The sequence below is a fragment of the Homalodisca vitripennis genome, chromosome 3, assembly GCF_021130785.1.
Source record: "Homalodisca vitripennis isolate AUS2020 chromosome 3, UT_GWSS_2.1, whole genome shotgun sequence".
NCBI lineage: Eukaryota > Metazoa > Arthropoda > Insecta > Hemiptera > Cicadellidae > Homalodisca > Homalodisca vitripennis.
Window position 1 is genome coordinate 22,906,301 of NC_060209.1, and position 14,478 is coordinate 22,920,778.

The 14,478-nt window shown below is 33.2% G+C and overlaps 2 protein-coding genes across 2 annotated transcripts in view; both read left to right on the forward strand.

The window, feature by feature from the left end:
* Positions 1-3,602, forward strand: part of LOC124358112 (protein croquemort-like) — a 43,694-nt gene extending 40,092 nt beyond the window's left edge. The window contains exons 8-9 of the mRNA XM_046810406.1: positions 878-951; positions 3,322-3,602. Coding sequence (XP_046666362.1) covers positions 878-951; positions 3,322-3,547 — 300 coding nt within the window. The 3' untranslated portion in view covers positions 3,548-3,602. The remainder of the gene's footprint in view (positions 1-877; positions 952-3,321) is intronic.
* Positions 3,603-10,616: 7,014 nt separating this feature from the next.
* LOC124358114 (U4/U6.U5 tri-snRNP-associated protein 1-like) overlaps positions 10,617-14,478 on the forward strand; it is a 59,073-nt gene continuing 55,211 nt past the window's right edge. The window contains 1 exon segment of the mRNA XM_046810407.1: positions 10,617-11,036. Within this exon segment, the coding sequence (XP_046666363.1) occupies positions 10,853-11,036 (184 nt within the window). The 5' untranslated portion in view covers positions 10,617-10,852.

Sequence of the window (14,478 nt, forward strand, 5' to 3'; positions counted from 1 at the left end):
TATTAAATCAAAGAGTTTATATTATGCCCATGTTCATAGCCATAGTTCTTACTGCACTATTGTATGGGGGCACCACTCGTGAAATCTCACACGTATTTTTGCTGCAGAAAAGAGCTTTACGAATCATGTCTGGAGCCAGGAATTATGAACACTGTTCACCACTATTTTTAAAGCATAGAATTCCAACAGTTTTTCTACTTATATCTTGCAGTGTTTGACATTGTGAACAGGAATAGACAGGGAATTAAGGATTATTCAAAAGTACACAGCTATGAAACCAGAAATCGCTTCAAACTAATTAGTCTTAATCACGTTTTTATGGTAGCAGTATTATATTTTTTTAACTTTTTGCATACAAAAATAAAAGAACTCCCTCTTCATTCGTTTAAAAGATACGTTAAAAATAATTACAGAATACTGTTCATACTCCATAGAAGACTTTTTTACATTAAGTTTTAATTGTTATTGGTTATTTTTTTTTAATTATTTTGCTTTTACCAATGTTAGTGCAATATATATATATTTATTTATTTATTTATATTTTTTCTGTATATATATATATATATATATATATATATATATATATATATATATATATATATATATATAGTTTTTTCCATATTACAGAAAATGATTCATTTGTAAAAACTTTAGTATTATTATTGATTAGTATTTAGTGTAAAATGATAGTTTTGGTACAATAACTGTAACTATTAAAAAAAATAACATGATGGATGCCTGCACTGAAAAGTTGTTTGGCAATACATGATTTGATTTGATTCATTATAACATCCCATGCCATTATATTCATTAGATGTTACAATAATGATTTGTTTTATATTAACTTAAAAAACCTAACGTAAGTGCAATTTTGCAGCTTACGTCTGTACCACTGGTTGTACGAGTTAGGTTACAAACAAACTTGCTCATGGAACCGATACCAAACATGACGTAAGTGTTAATAAGATACGTTTTTTATGAATATTTCAGAAGTAATTAAATGAGAATAGAAAATGTTCTTTATTCTCATTTCTCTATAAGGAATATGCTTCTTAACTGCATTTCGTTAATTATTTTCTATATTGTGTATTGTTTATAGTCACTTAATTTGTAACAGTAACTTAATAATATCGAGTTCATTTTCACACCTTCAGTGTTTTTTTAGAGCAGTTCTCTTTTTTTATTACAGAGACCGTAAGTTCCACATGTTTTTGACCAACTAGTTTTACTTGTATTAGTAATGTATAATATGGAGGTAATTTATAGTTATGCCCGTAACATAACTATGGTGGGAATGGTTGGCTTATGTATACATGTTGAGTTTAGCTCCATTTAATCTTCCACTTAGTACAATGTTTGAAATCTGACGCTGTCAGAGACTTCACATCTAGAATCTCCTCTAAAGAGATACAATAAGGTTAGTGATGAAGAAGTTCAAAACAAACTCTTTGCATCGTTTTGACATGAGAGACACCTAAACTACAAAAGAGCTCTGTCTGGTTTACCCATCAGCTATCCAGTGTAATCTAGATGAAGATCGAGGTATTCTCATTTTATCACCAGCTGTACAATTGAGTGCACTACAATATTTTAGATATGCTTTAATCCCAAAGCATGACAGAGCAACCGAATTTTCTACAAATAACGTAGCTACGGTGGGAAGGGTTGATTAAATGCAAATGTTGAGTGTAGCTCCATTTCACCTCCCGCTTCTGGAATCTGACGTAGGTATAGGTATAGATACGATTTGCTTCAAGTCAAATATACAAGCCTCATTTACAAGTATTTTGCTATTTGAAGACCAAATTCATCAATATACATAATTACTTCTACTTATAGCGAAGAGTAATGGTAGGAAGAGTTGATTCAATGCAAATGTTGAGTTTAACTCCATTTCACCTTCCACTTGGTTCGTTTTGAGCTTCGTCACCAACTGTTTTTGGTCTCTTCAGATGGATGTTGACTCCAGATTCCAGGAGTCAAGTCTGTCATAGTGTTAAGACTTCAGAGGCTGCACTAAGTGGAAGGTTAAATAGAGCTGAACTTAACATCCGTACTTCTACTTATATAAGTATATAGAATGTAGAATGGAGATTGAAGACACAATAATAACATCTTCTTTCCACCTTTGTACACAGTTAAACACTATTACACACACACACACACACACACACACACACACACACACACACACACACACAAAATGCTGTATTTACAGAGTACGTCAGCCATTTCACCCATTTGTTAATATCATATTAGCTCTGCTTTTGTAAAAAATTGTTATATTAAATTTACAAGAATAAGCTTTTACATCGATTCATAACATTGGCACAATATGAGTGTTGAGTTTAACTCCAGTTCACCTTCCTCTTAGTGCAGCATCTGGAATCTGGCGCTGTCACAGAACTGATGAGATACTATATCTCATGATCTATACTGAAGCTAACCTAAACATTCAAACTGGATCAATCAACCCTTCCCACTATATCTACGTTATGTGCACAGTGTTGTACTTAATAACCAACAAACAATGTAGAGTAATTACTGCAAGCAGCACCAGTACAGTTGTAGTTGAAGTGTGACAGGGGAAAGAACATGCCACGGCCTTTCTACACATTTTAAAATTATATTTTACAGTTATAATGTAATTTTAACAATCATTTATAGTATTTTGAACTTTTAGTGTATTCCTTGTCAGTGGCCTACCAAGACTACAAGAGATACGAAAATTGTGCTGAATACTTTACTATAACTGTTTATAACGCTAGAGAATAATCGTAAGTGTGATAGGGATTAGTGAGCATCAGTGGTGTATTGGCTTTGGAAGATGAATGTGATTGAAGAGCACACCACACTGGGGCTATGGAATGAATCTGAATAAATATAAATTTAAATTAATTAGATAGGCCTAATTCATAAGCAGTAAAACATTTAACTGATGTATATCAAGCAAGTTGGATTGGTGTTATAAATATGCTTTTTTAATATTTATGACTATTGAGGGGATTCTATCACTATCATCCTCCCTTAGTTACACAACTGGTGAGCATAAATGAAATGAACACGTATTAACATGTAAACATGAACGTGTCACCAGAATATCAACAGCATATCGTGTTTGTAATGTTCTTCAAACTTTATCATGGTCTGCCAAAGATCGATTGTCACCTTCTTGACAATATCTTCATAATACATATCAATAACACTGTTATTTACGTATTATTAACTTAACATAAAAAGATTGTCTTAGTTGTTGTAGCACTAGATTTGATAACAAACTTAAGTTGAATAAAGGACTGATTCTACTCTTGTCATGGTCAGTTTTTTCAGTAACTTAAGCAGAATCTATATGCCGATGTACTGGTTGGATCAGTATGCTATCCTGACTCCTGACTTGGCAGCTCTGATGCATCCTCTCTACCCCTTCTCAAAGTGGGGAGGCTGGGGCATCCTCTTGCTTAGCGGAGGCTTGGGAGCTATCCTGCTTCTCCTGGGGATAGTTCTACGCTGTCAAGACACTTCAGAATCTGTTTCCTTGCTTGAATGAGGACTGTAGAATATGTATTTCTTGTAAACCTTATATAATTAAATTTTTAAATTAATATAGGTATCAATCTTTTCCTGGAATAAACCTTTCTACAAAGTTCATCCCTATTGTGTATATTCTTCAATATAAAATAATAACTGGATACTCTGTGTGATGCAAATGGTCCAATTTTGCTGATGCTGGTTGGACAGTTTTATTTTAAGGTGTATGGTATGAGCGATTTTCCAGCAATCCAATTGATCCTCAACTTTTTCTACATTTGGGTTGACAATTATCCAAAGCATAGGCTGCCTGGCAATCACTGGAGCTTTTTAAGTGGTATGTCTGGTTGCAGTCAGGGACAGAGGTAGGAGGTGGACAAGTAGGGTCAGCTTGCGGCAAGTGGCACTATAGATTTGAATTTGGCGCGTAATATATTAGTAGCCGCGAACACGATAGCCAGCTGGATAGCCTTTAGGTCATAGATTTAACAATGGAAGCCTCCTACTATCTGGAATTCTCGTGGATATTTCTGGTAGGAGGATTCCTGCCTAGGATAGTAAGCGGAGAGCGGAGGTTGTGTCGGAGTCGTTGTGCGGCTGTCGTGTAGAGTAGGCCGGATAGAAGTGTGTAGCTCGTTTATGCGTAGGTGTTATAGTTACGGAACTTTTGGAACTGTATCTAAATTATTAGTTACCAAGACCTAGCTGTAAAAATAAGAAAAATATGTCCTGGCTGGGGAGCTATTGAACTCCACATTAAGTGTCAGAGAGGGTTTCTAGAGAGGCTAATTTCACCCAATGAAATAAGACATTCTGTACCTAGCTGTATCAAAGTTTAAAAATACTCTTTTATAATATATAATATTGAGGAAAAAGTAATACTAAGATAAATCCATTTTATAACCATATGCTACGACTGTAACTATTGATTAATATTGCAAGCGTTTGGTGAAACAACCAATCTTAATACTTACTGAAATGTGTACTTATGTTGTGGACGATGTGACGGGTCAAATCACCATCTGTGATATGCCACTGCTGAATAAAAATAGCAGGAAGCGTGAGAAGGAGAGAGATTATACATAGTATACATAAAATTTGTTTGTAGCTTTAAAAGTGCATTTTGAGGTACATAGAAATCGATTCAGAATTTTCTTAAATAATTTCTGGCAGTGTTTGCCACACTAGCCAAGAGGTATTATTGTTGAAACTTGTGTTTTGCTCAAATATTAATTATTTTCTTTGTTACAGTTAACGATTGCAAAAACTGTACCGGTATTGTAAAAGTAAATATTTGAACATAATTAAATTTAGCTTTTGTGCTTTCTATTTAGCCTGTGTAAAATTATTCAAACATACAGTTTTATATATATATAATTTATTTCAATAAGCATTGAATCGCAAAAAGTACTTGCTCCGCCGGGACTCGAACCCGATCTCTCACTTGCCGGGTGAATGTGCTACCATTACACCACAGAGCCCTCACTTTTTACGATTCAATTATTTTGTATTTGGCCGTTTCTTTCACATATGTGTTTAAATAACCAAACTAACATATGATCGGAAGACCAAATACCTGTCAAATGACTTCTATTTACATTCATTAAATTTGTATAAATGGCAATAGCCGAATTTAATTTATTTCAATAAACATTGAATCGCAAAAATTACTTGCTCTGCCGGGACTCGAACCCGGATCTCTCACTTGCCGGTGAATGTGCTACCATTACACCACAGAGCCCTCACTTTTTACGATTCAATTATTTTGTATTTGGCCGTTTCTTTCACATATGTGTTTAAATAACCAAACTAACATATGATCGCAAAGACCAAATACTGTACCTGTCAAATGACTTCTATTTACATTCATTAAATTTGTATAAATGGCAATAGCCGAATTTAATTTATTTCAATAAACATTGAATCGCAAAAAAGTACTTGCTCCGCCGGGACTCGAACCCGGATCTCTCACTTGCCGGGTGAATGTGCTACCATTACACCACAGAGCCCTCACTTTTTTACGATTCAATTATTTTGTATTTGGCCGTTTCTTTCACATATGTGTTTTAAATAACCAAACTAAACATATGATCGGAAGACCAAATACCTGTCAAATGACTTCTATTTACATTCATTAAATTTGTATAAATGGCAATAGCCGAATTTAATTTATTTCAATAAACAATGTTATACAAACCATTTATACAAATTTAATGAATGTAAATAGAAGTCATTTGACAGGTATTTGGTCTTCCGATCATATGTTAGTTTTGGTTATTTAAACACATATGTGAAAGAAACGGCCAAATACAAAATAATTGAATCGTAAAAAGTGAGGGCTCTGTGGTGTAATGGTAGCACATTCACCCGGCAAGTGAGAGATCCGGGTTCGAGTCCCGGCGGAGCAAGTACTTTTTGCGATTCAATGTTATTGAAATAAATTAAATTCGGCCATTGCCATTTATACAAATTTAATGAATGTAAATAGAAGTCATTTGACAGGTATTTGGTCTTCCGATCATATGTTAGTTTGGTTATTTAAAACACATATGTGAAAGAAACGGCCAAATACAAAATAATTGAATCGTAAAAAGTGAGGGCTCTGTGGTGTAATGGTAGCACATTCACCCGGCAAGTGAGAGATCCGGGTTCGAGTCCCGGCGGAGCAAGTACTTTTTGCGATTTCAATGTTTATTGAAATAAATTAAATTCGGCTATTGCCATTTATACAAATTTAATGAATGTAAATAGAAGTCATTTGACAGGTATTTGGTCTTCCGATCATATGTTAGTTTGGTTATTTAAACACATAATGTGAAAGAAACGGCCAAATACAAAAAATAATTGAATCGTAAAAAGTGAGGGCTCTGTGGTGTAATGGTAGCACATTCACCCGGCAAGTGAGAGATCCGGGTTCGAGTCCCGGCGGAGCAAGTACTTTTTTGCGATTCAATGTTTTATTGAAATAAATTAAATTCGGCTATTGCCATTGATACAAATTTAATGAATGTAAATAGAAGTCATTTGACAGGTATTTGGTCTTCCGATCATATGTTAGTTTGGTTATTTAAACACATATGTGAAAGAAACGGCCAATACAAAATAAATTGAATCGTAAAAAGGTGAGGGCTCTGTGGTGTAATGGTAGCACATTCACCCGGCAAGTGAGAGATTCCGGGTTCGAGTCCCGGCGGAAGCAAGTACTTTTTGCGATTCAATGTTTATTGAAATAAATTAAATTCGGCTATTGCCATTTATACAAATTTAATGAATATATATATATATATATATATATATATATATATATATATATATATATATATATATATATATATATATATATATATATATATATCCCGCTGTCTGGCTGCCGCCCTGTAATGTACCAAGAACCCCCAAACGCTGTAAAACGCTTGAGAAACTTAAAACAATTTTAAGCGGAACTTAAATGAGAAGGGCACTTGAGCACTTGTAAAATATATCGGAAGAGAATTTATTTATAATCGGAAGCCTGCCTAAAAAGGCAAATTTGAGTATACTTCTGACCTTTGTTAACCAATACGATAGTTATCCCTGCCTCTGGTTTTGTGGTCCATGTCTCAACCTCGAATAAGGATGAATTTAGTCATTCAGTAGATCATTGTTTCCACAATGCAAAGGCAATGTCGTGCAACTTACAAGAGATAAACATAGTAAATATATAGCAACTACAAATAACCTTTATCCCAATAAACTTGTTCTAGCCTCAGGTGAATCCTCAGTGACTTAATACTCTACAACAGTATTAAAAACATTGGCATTGCATGCCAAAGAAACTGAACTAAATATCCTACTCATACAAAAAGTGTCTGGCTTCGGTGAAACCACCTTTATACTGAATATGTGTCAAACTGAAGATTTTATTCTATTCCTAATATGGGAGTCCTCCCATGATTTTAGGCTAACACTCAAAAATCTCAACCCAGAGCAGGACAAGAACACACTCAAGGACACTTTCAGAACAGTCCACTTCTTTCTCATAAATTCATCTAACCATATTCATAGGATGCTTCCTATATTGTTTAATTATTTATAGGAATATTTATATTTTATTAAGAGAATTGTAAATTTATATAATAAGTGAATTGTAAGATTGTGATCCTTCCAGCAGTACTGAATTTCTTGTTGATTCGGGTTCGAGGAATGCCTAGAAGCTTCCTTTTGTCTCTAGGTATTGAGCATAAGTTACAGGTCTGGGTTGGATAGATACCATCCAGTTCAGACATTGTCTTTGCTCAATTTTGATTGGCCAATGTTTGGTTGATTAGATGGTGGAAGGCACTTCTAGATCCTTCCGGTGGATTCAAGCAGGTTTTCAGGGGAGTCGTTGCTGTGTGCTCAGAGAGAGAAGTTCGTGTGGAAGTGATTAGCCTACTCTGGCCGTATAGATTTTTCGGTAGGAAGGTTGAGTATTAAGATTAAAATTCTTTTCAAAATTTAAAGTTTGTGTTTTCAATTAATTAATCTATAACAGTTATTTTTGTTAGTTGATGGAGTCTTCTGGAAATTGTAAGGTACTGAGAAAAGTTAGAATTTAACATTTAAATAGACAATTGCTTGACGATATTTTCCTGTTCAAGTTGGTTAAATCAGGAATAGCCTCCTGATAAAGAAAATTTATTTTATACTTTGAGATTCTATATATATTTTACAAGTTCCTAAATTTAATATTCAAAGCCAAGCAGATTATTCTGGATAGTTCAACAATCTTGTAAATTGGAAAATTACAGGAAATAAGTACTTTGTAATTGATACAACTTTGAGTTTAACTGGTTGGACATTGTCTTTGTTCATATATTAATTATTAATATTACCTTAATTTGTTTGATTTTTATTTTGAGAAGAAGTCTTATTTAATTATGTGTTTCATTTTATATTTGAAGAAGATTATTTTAGTTTGAAATTTAATGAAGATTTTTATTTTGAGTTTGTGTTGAAAATATTAGCACTGAGAACTTGAAGGACACAATTATTGAATGATTTGATTCATTGTTAATTTTAAGGCTGGACATGTGAACATTTGATGGCTTATAAATACTAAATAGTGAGAATAAATTAAATGTAAAAAAGATAGCTTGGCGTTGATCTATTATTGGTGTTGATTTTTATTAAAATTTCTATTAATTGATACTGAGTTTAATTATTGGATTCCATTGGAACTTGTGCATTTTTAAAATAAACGGTTATTAGTTTACCACCCAATTGATCGCTCTTATACTAAAACAAAAATAGTTGTAATTGGTTTATAGAAATTAACCTTGCTATAGACACGTTACAATATTAAACAAGGACACTGCTACAAACGTTTATAATTGACGAAGCACTAATAACGCAAGCAGGACAAATTCTATTCACATCAAATATCTCCAAGACTAAAGATATCTTGCTTATTGGTGACAGAAACCAGATACCGCACATAAACAGAATCGAGGACCTGGCGTGAGCTTCCAAAAAATTACAGAATTTGCTGAAACAAAGCAAGTATTGAGCACCTCTTACATATATACAAAAATCACCTTAGCCATTATATTTACATATTACTCATAAGGAATGTAGAGAAAAAACAAAACGGAAAACGACCCTAAGACCTCTACTTGACGCCCTAAACAATCTTAATAAAATCATTGATAAAAGTAGACACCCTTGCTTGTATTCAACCAAGAAGCCCTATGGTATGTGACATGAACAATCCAAGAATTTCAAGGTCGGCAAGCAGTAGACGCTGTTGTGTAGACGAACTACCACCAAACCTCAACACATCTACAGATGCACTCCCTACTGTCTTGTGGGTATCTCAAGGCATAAAAATTCCTTTGTGTACATCACCAATACTTTAGAAGACACTATTATCAAGTGGATCCAATAAGTGTTCAACATGTCTGTCTTGGGTCTGATGAATTTGCTAGATAATATGTAAATACAAATCCAAAATATAAACCTCCCTTTAACAACTCTACTGTGGATAATGGGGAAACAACCCAGAAGAATACCCTAAAATAACTATAGGGACAAACTTTTAGTCAAAAACCGGCTTCCCAAGTAAATACACAAGCAGAAATCAACAAATTTAAGGAACTCACTCCTCAAGAAATACAGAAAAAACAGAATAAAGTCAATGCTAGCAGAGCAGAGGGCCCAAGAATACAAACTCAATATTGCTTATCAAAGTATAAAGTGGCAGGCAAAACAGACTGACAAGCTAGCACACTTTTTTAGTAAGACGCAACCAGACTAAATCATAAACTCTGAGCACGGCTTAGCACAAGGAACGCTGGAAAACACAAGAATAGAAGGCTATTCGCTGGAAGGCGGTTTTGTGCTAAAGAACCACGTAAAATAAAATGTTGTAGAGTGCGCAAAAAGATTTCTTGGAGAGACAAATACATTTTTAAACAAGTGGAGATGAAAATGAACCGATATGCAAAACTGCTCCATTTGAAATAAACATAAAGACTATGACCTAAGTAATGGTGCAAACCTAGAACAAGCAATAGGCGTCTTACATAACTAACTAGACGATACTCTAGGTAGTATGAATCCAACTATCATAATGTAAGACATAAACGTGAACAATCTTGAAGTCGATAATGACAATAGATAGAGATTTTAAAGTCTTCGAGTGAGCATCAGCAGTCTTAAGGTTATCCTTGAGAAATTGCATAGAACTTCCAAAGAATCGCACTGGCTTTTAAACATAACTTTCAGTGGCCAGTTCTTGGTTGAATTTACTTTTCCAAGACGAGCTGTTATGAATTTGTAAGAGGTAAGTCCGTGAGAGATTAGTTTAATAATTATTTTCACTCATCATATAACGGAAACATTGATGCTTCATAATATTGTTCGTAGAAGTAATTGAAAACAATTTTTGTTAGGATTTGTTGACGATAAATGCAATACCGCCAAAAATCACACAGCATGGCACTATGGAATTATAACTTCTTATTGGTATAGAACATCTATACCAGTTCGCTTATAGATAAGGAAACTCTTTGCATACCAGAAGTGTACTACTTGCTGCTTCTGCGTTATTTCTTTTTTGTTAAGTCTTCTTCTCCTCTCCTAACGAAACGTCTCATTCTCTCTCATAACGTTTGTCTGCCGTGTTAAAGTTGGATTTGTTGTGCAGCGTTTTTATGTTGTATTGTAAATCAAATTAAAATTTGATACACTGTATTATCGAGTGGTGTTTTTTACTGAGTGGTGTGATACGTATCTTAAGAGCTAATTTATAAATTAAGTTATCGATAATTGTTTATTGTATCTGTCAGTCCAATCCTAGCCTACAATGGGCTCACATAAAAAGCACAAGAAAGATTCGAAGAAACGTAAACATCGCGAGCGTGATCGTAGTAGATCGGGTTCAGTTGAAGAAGTAGAAAAGGAAAAGCGTCGTCATAAGAAACATCACAAGGAGAGGAAGAAAGAAAAACGTCCTAAACCTAGAAGTGATGAATCATATGAAAGTGAAGGTAGGTTTCATTTTCAACTTTATGTATGTAACTTAGGCAATTAAGTAGGCTAGCCTATAAAAAATAGGTTTCGATGTTGTTTCTACATCTATATCTTTATTGTACACAATGGCAATCCAGAATGAGCATATACAGGATAGCCTAGAAGCCTAAGGTAGTGCCTAAATTGTCAGATTATTTTACCTGTATTGCTGGTAGGCTATGCCATAGTGTTTTTATGTCCAGTAAACTCCAGAAGATAGTTTAGACTGTGTAGTATGCCAAATGGAATGGGTTATAAAGTTCAGCAAGTGATATAGGCCTAAGTGAAGGTATTGGTTTGGCGTTGCCAATTATAATTTCAATGCTATTAATGTTGGCTATTCTACTCCTCCTGAACAAATATATTTCAATGGTTTTAGAAGGAGCTGATAAAAATTAATAGAATGTTTTTTAATATTGAAAATGGAAATGTCATATTTTGTTGTTCTATTTATGAGGCTTCTCGGTATTCGCTTTTCAGCATTAGCCTATCTGCACACCAGATTACCTGAGCACTCCGTGGAAATTTCATCAATTCAAAATGTTCAAACCAAATAGTCCAATGTATCTAAGGAGCCTTGTCATGTTTTGTAGTCCATGACTATAATTTAACAAACATGTTGTGGTTTAAATTTAGACTTTTTGTGTGTTTATTGTACTGTCGTGATCGGGTGATTCTACTATTGCATTTTTTAAAGGTAAACATAACAACTTTAAGGCCTAGTAGCCTAACTGATAATGTTAATTGTGCTCGTATTCTGGAGGCAATTAGGGAAGTTTTGTTTGATACTAGTCTACTTATTCTACAGATTGTGTATGTATTAACTGCATTTCGGTAACTTCCGTAGCAGATAACTTTATGATGCATTCTTCTTATATTGGCCAACAGTGGGATATATTTGGAGTCACGATGCATTCACCGGGCTGGATTATGTATTTATTTCAGGCTTCGGGAAAACATGCGTGGGTTATGCGTGAATTTTCATAATGTCACTGGAATTTTTACTAGGAATGTATCGATTCTGATAGCAGCAGAAGTGCTGAAGGTATGCTTGAAAAATCTTGATTGTACAATATTACATAAAGTGACGTGTGGAAGCTGAATCTTGAATCCTTCTAAGTCTACTTGGGAATGTTGGCTGACTGGCAGTACGCTAATTACCGATTGGTAGAATGTGTTTTTGTAGTTCTTTGTGTATAAAAACTATTTAGAAAAGTAAAGTAACAAAATAATATGACTGTTAAGTTGGTGAATATTTTAATTGTAATTTGTATTTATACGTGAATGTCTGTGTGTCCGCTGGTCCTATACGTGGCCGTTAGTTGCTTGGTGGCAAACCTACGATCGCTAATTTTTATTTTATCCATATGTCGTACTTAGTTTATTTGTACATAAATAGATTCTCTATAAATATAAGTCCATAAATTGTTATGTTAATGAAATATATTCCAGGTAAGCTCATTTTGTAAGCTACTATTTCTATTATTTAAAAGCAGAAGATATAATGATTTGGTAGGTTTTAAAATATATTCATTTCCCTGAATCTCTACACATTCTTTTCAAGTAGCTTGGTATTCTTAGGCTCGGTTTTCCCAAAAAAGGTTAAACAAAGTTGTACCGAACCGACCTTGAATACCAGCAAAATCTTGGTCTTGTACCTAAAGTTTATGAATCACAGACCTCTCACCTGCAATTTTAGACTGTAGTACTGCCCTGTGTTGCTAATTATTTGTTCTCTTTATTTTTACAAATTATAAATAAATAAATGTATTTATTTTCTCTTTCTGCCACAAAACATACATAAAATATATGAAGAACTTACATGATTAAAAATCATAAACAATATAGTTATACTTGCCAAGACTGACTATATGTACTAAATGAACATGTCTTAGATTAAAAAAAAAAAAAAATAACATAACGTAACTTAAAAAATAACTTAACATAATTTTTTTCAGTCTCCTTACATATAATATTGTTATAAAAAAACTTGTAAATATACTAGATTATATAAATATCAGAAGAGAAAATTTAGGGCCTCCAAGGCACGTGGCCTGTTCGGAGGTTCCAAATATTAAACATTAAACTTGTTTTACAGCGTCCAGATTGTGAAAGAATGAATATTTTATTTAAACTTTTTCGGCCAATTTTCTTCTTACTATCAGTGCTTCTTTTCTTTGTTGCATGATAAATTATTGAAACAAAAATAATAGAAAATATGTCATATAGAAAATATATAAATATATATATATATATATATATATATATATATATATATATATATATATATACATTTAGTTTACTGTATGTAACAGAGCATCTAAGCGAAAAAGATGGAAAATATTTATGGTATACAAACATAAATGTTATTGCTGAATTTGAATCAGAAAGTCAATGTGTTCCAAAGTTAGCAGCCACTCTCTAAGTCTTTTCAAAAATGTGTCAATATTCAATAATTCTTTAATATTGCTTGGTAATTTGTTAAAAATTCTTGGTGCTATAAAATTTAATGTTCTTGTAAAAAATGTAGAATTTGGTTTAGGAACTGTAAATTGATTCCCGGATCTTAATTTTTGCTTATATTCTATATTTTTTTGTGGCATATTACCACTCTTGCAAAAGAAAATTTTCAGAACTTTATAAACAAAAATATATTTCAATGGTAAAATTTTTAAATCCAAAAAAAGCGGACGCGAATGGACTGTCTTTCCTTTATTTAATATTAACCTTACTGCATGTTTTTGTTGAACATATATTGCATTCAGATAAGTATCGTATGTACTGCCCCAAAAGATAATTCCATAATCAATTCTGCTCTGTATCAATGAAAAATATAGCATACGCATAACTCTTTCATTACATAACTTCCTAAGAAAATAAAAATACCTTAAAATATTATTTATTTTGTTTTTTAAATGATTTATGTGAATTTTCCAATTAACCTCGCTATCAACAAAAATTCCTAAATACTTTATATGCGTTACTCTATCAACTACAGCACAACTATTCCCAATACATACAGTTTGAACACCTAGACACTTAGCACATTTGTAATAAACTTGATTTTCGAAGTTAATATCTTTTTTGAGGCTGAAATTTATATATTTAGTTTTTTCTACACTCAGCAGCATGTGATTCATAGTAAACCACCACTGAAGTGCTTCCAAATCATTTTCCATACTGGACCTTATACTGTTCCAACTAGATTCTGAATAGCAGAGAGCTGTGTCGTCAGCAAAAGAAGTTATTTTTCCTCGTAAACTACCATTGCATAAGTCATTTATGTAGACAATGAATAATATTGCTCCCAGGACAGATCCTTGGGGTACACCTTGCTTTATTATTCCAGAGTCACTTAATACAGAATTAACTCTTACACATTGCTTCCTATCTTCCAAGTAACTCTGAAACCATTTGTAT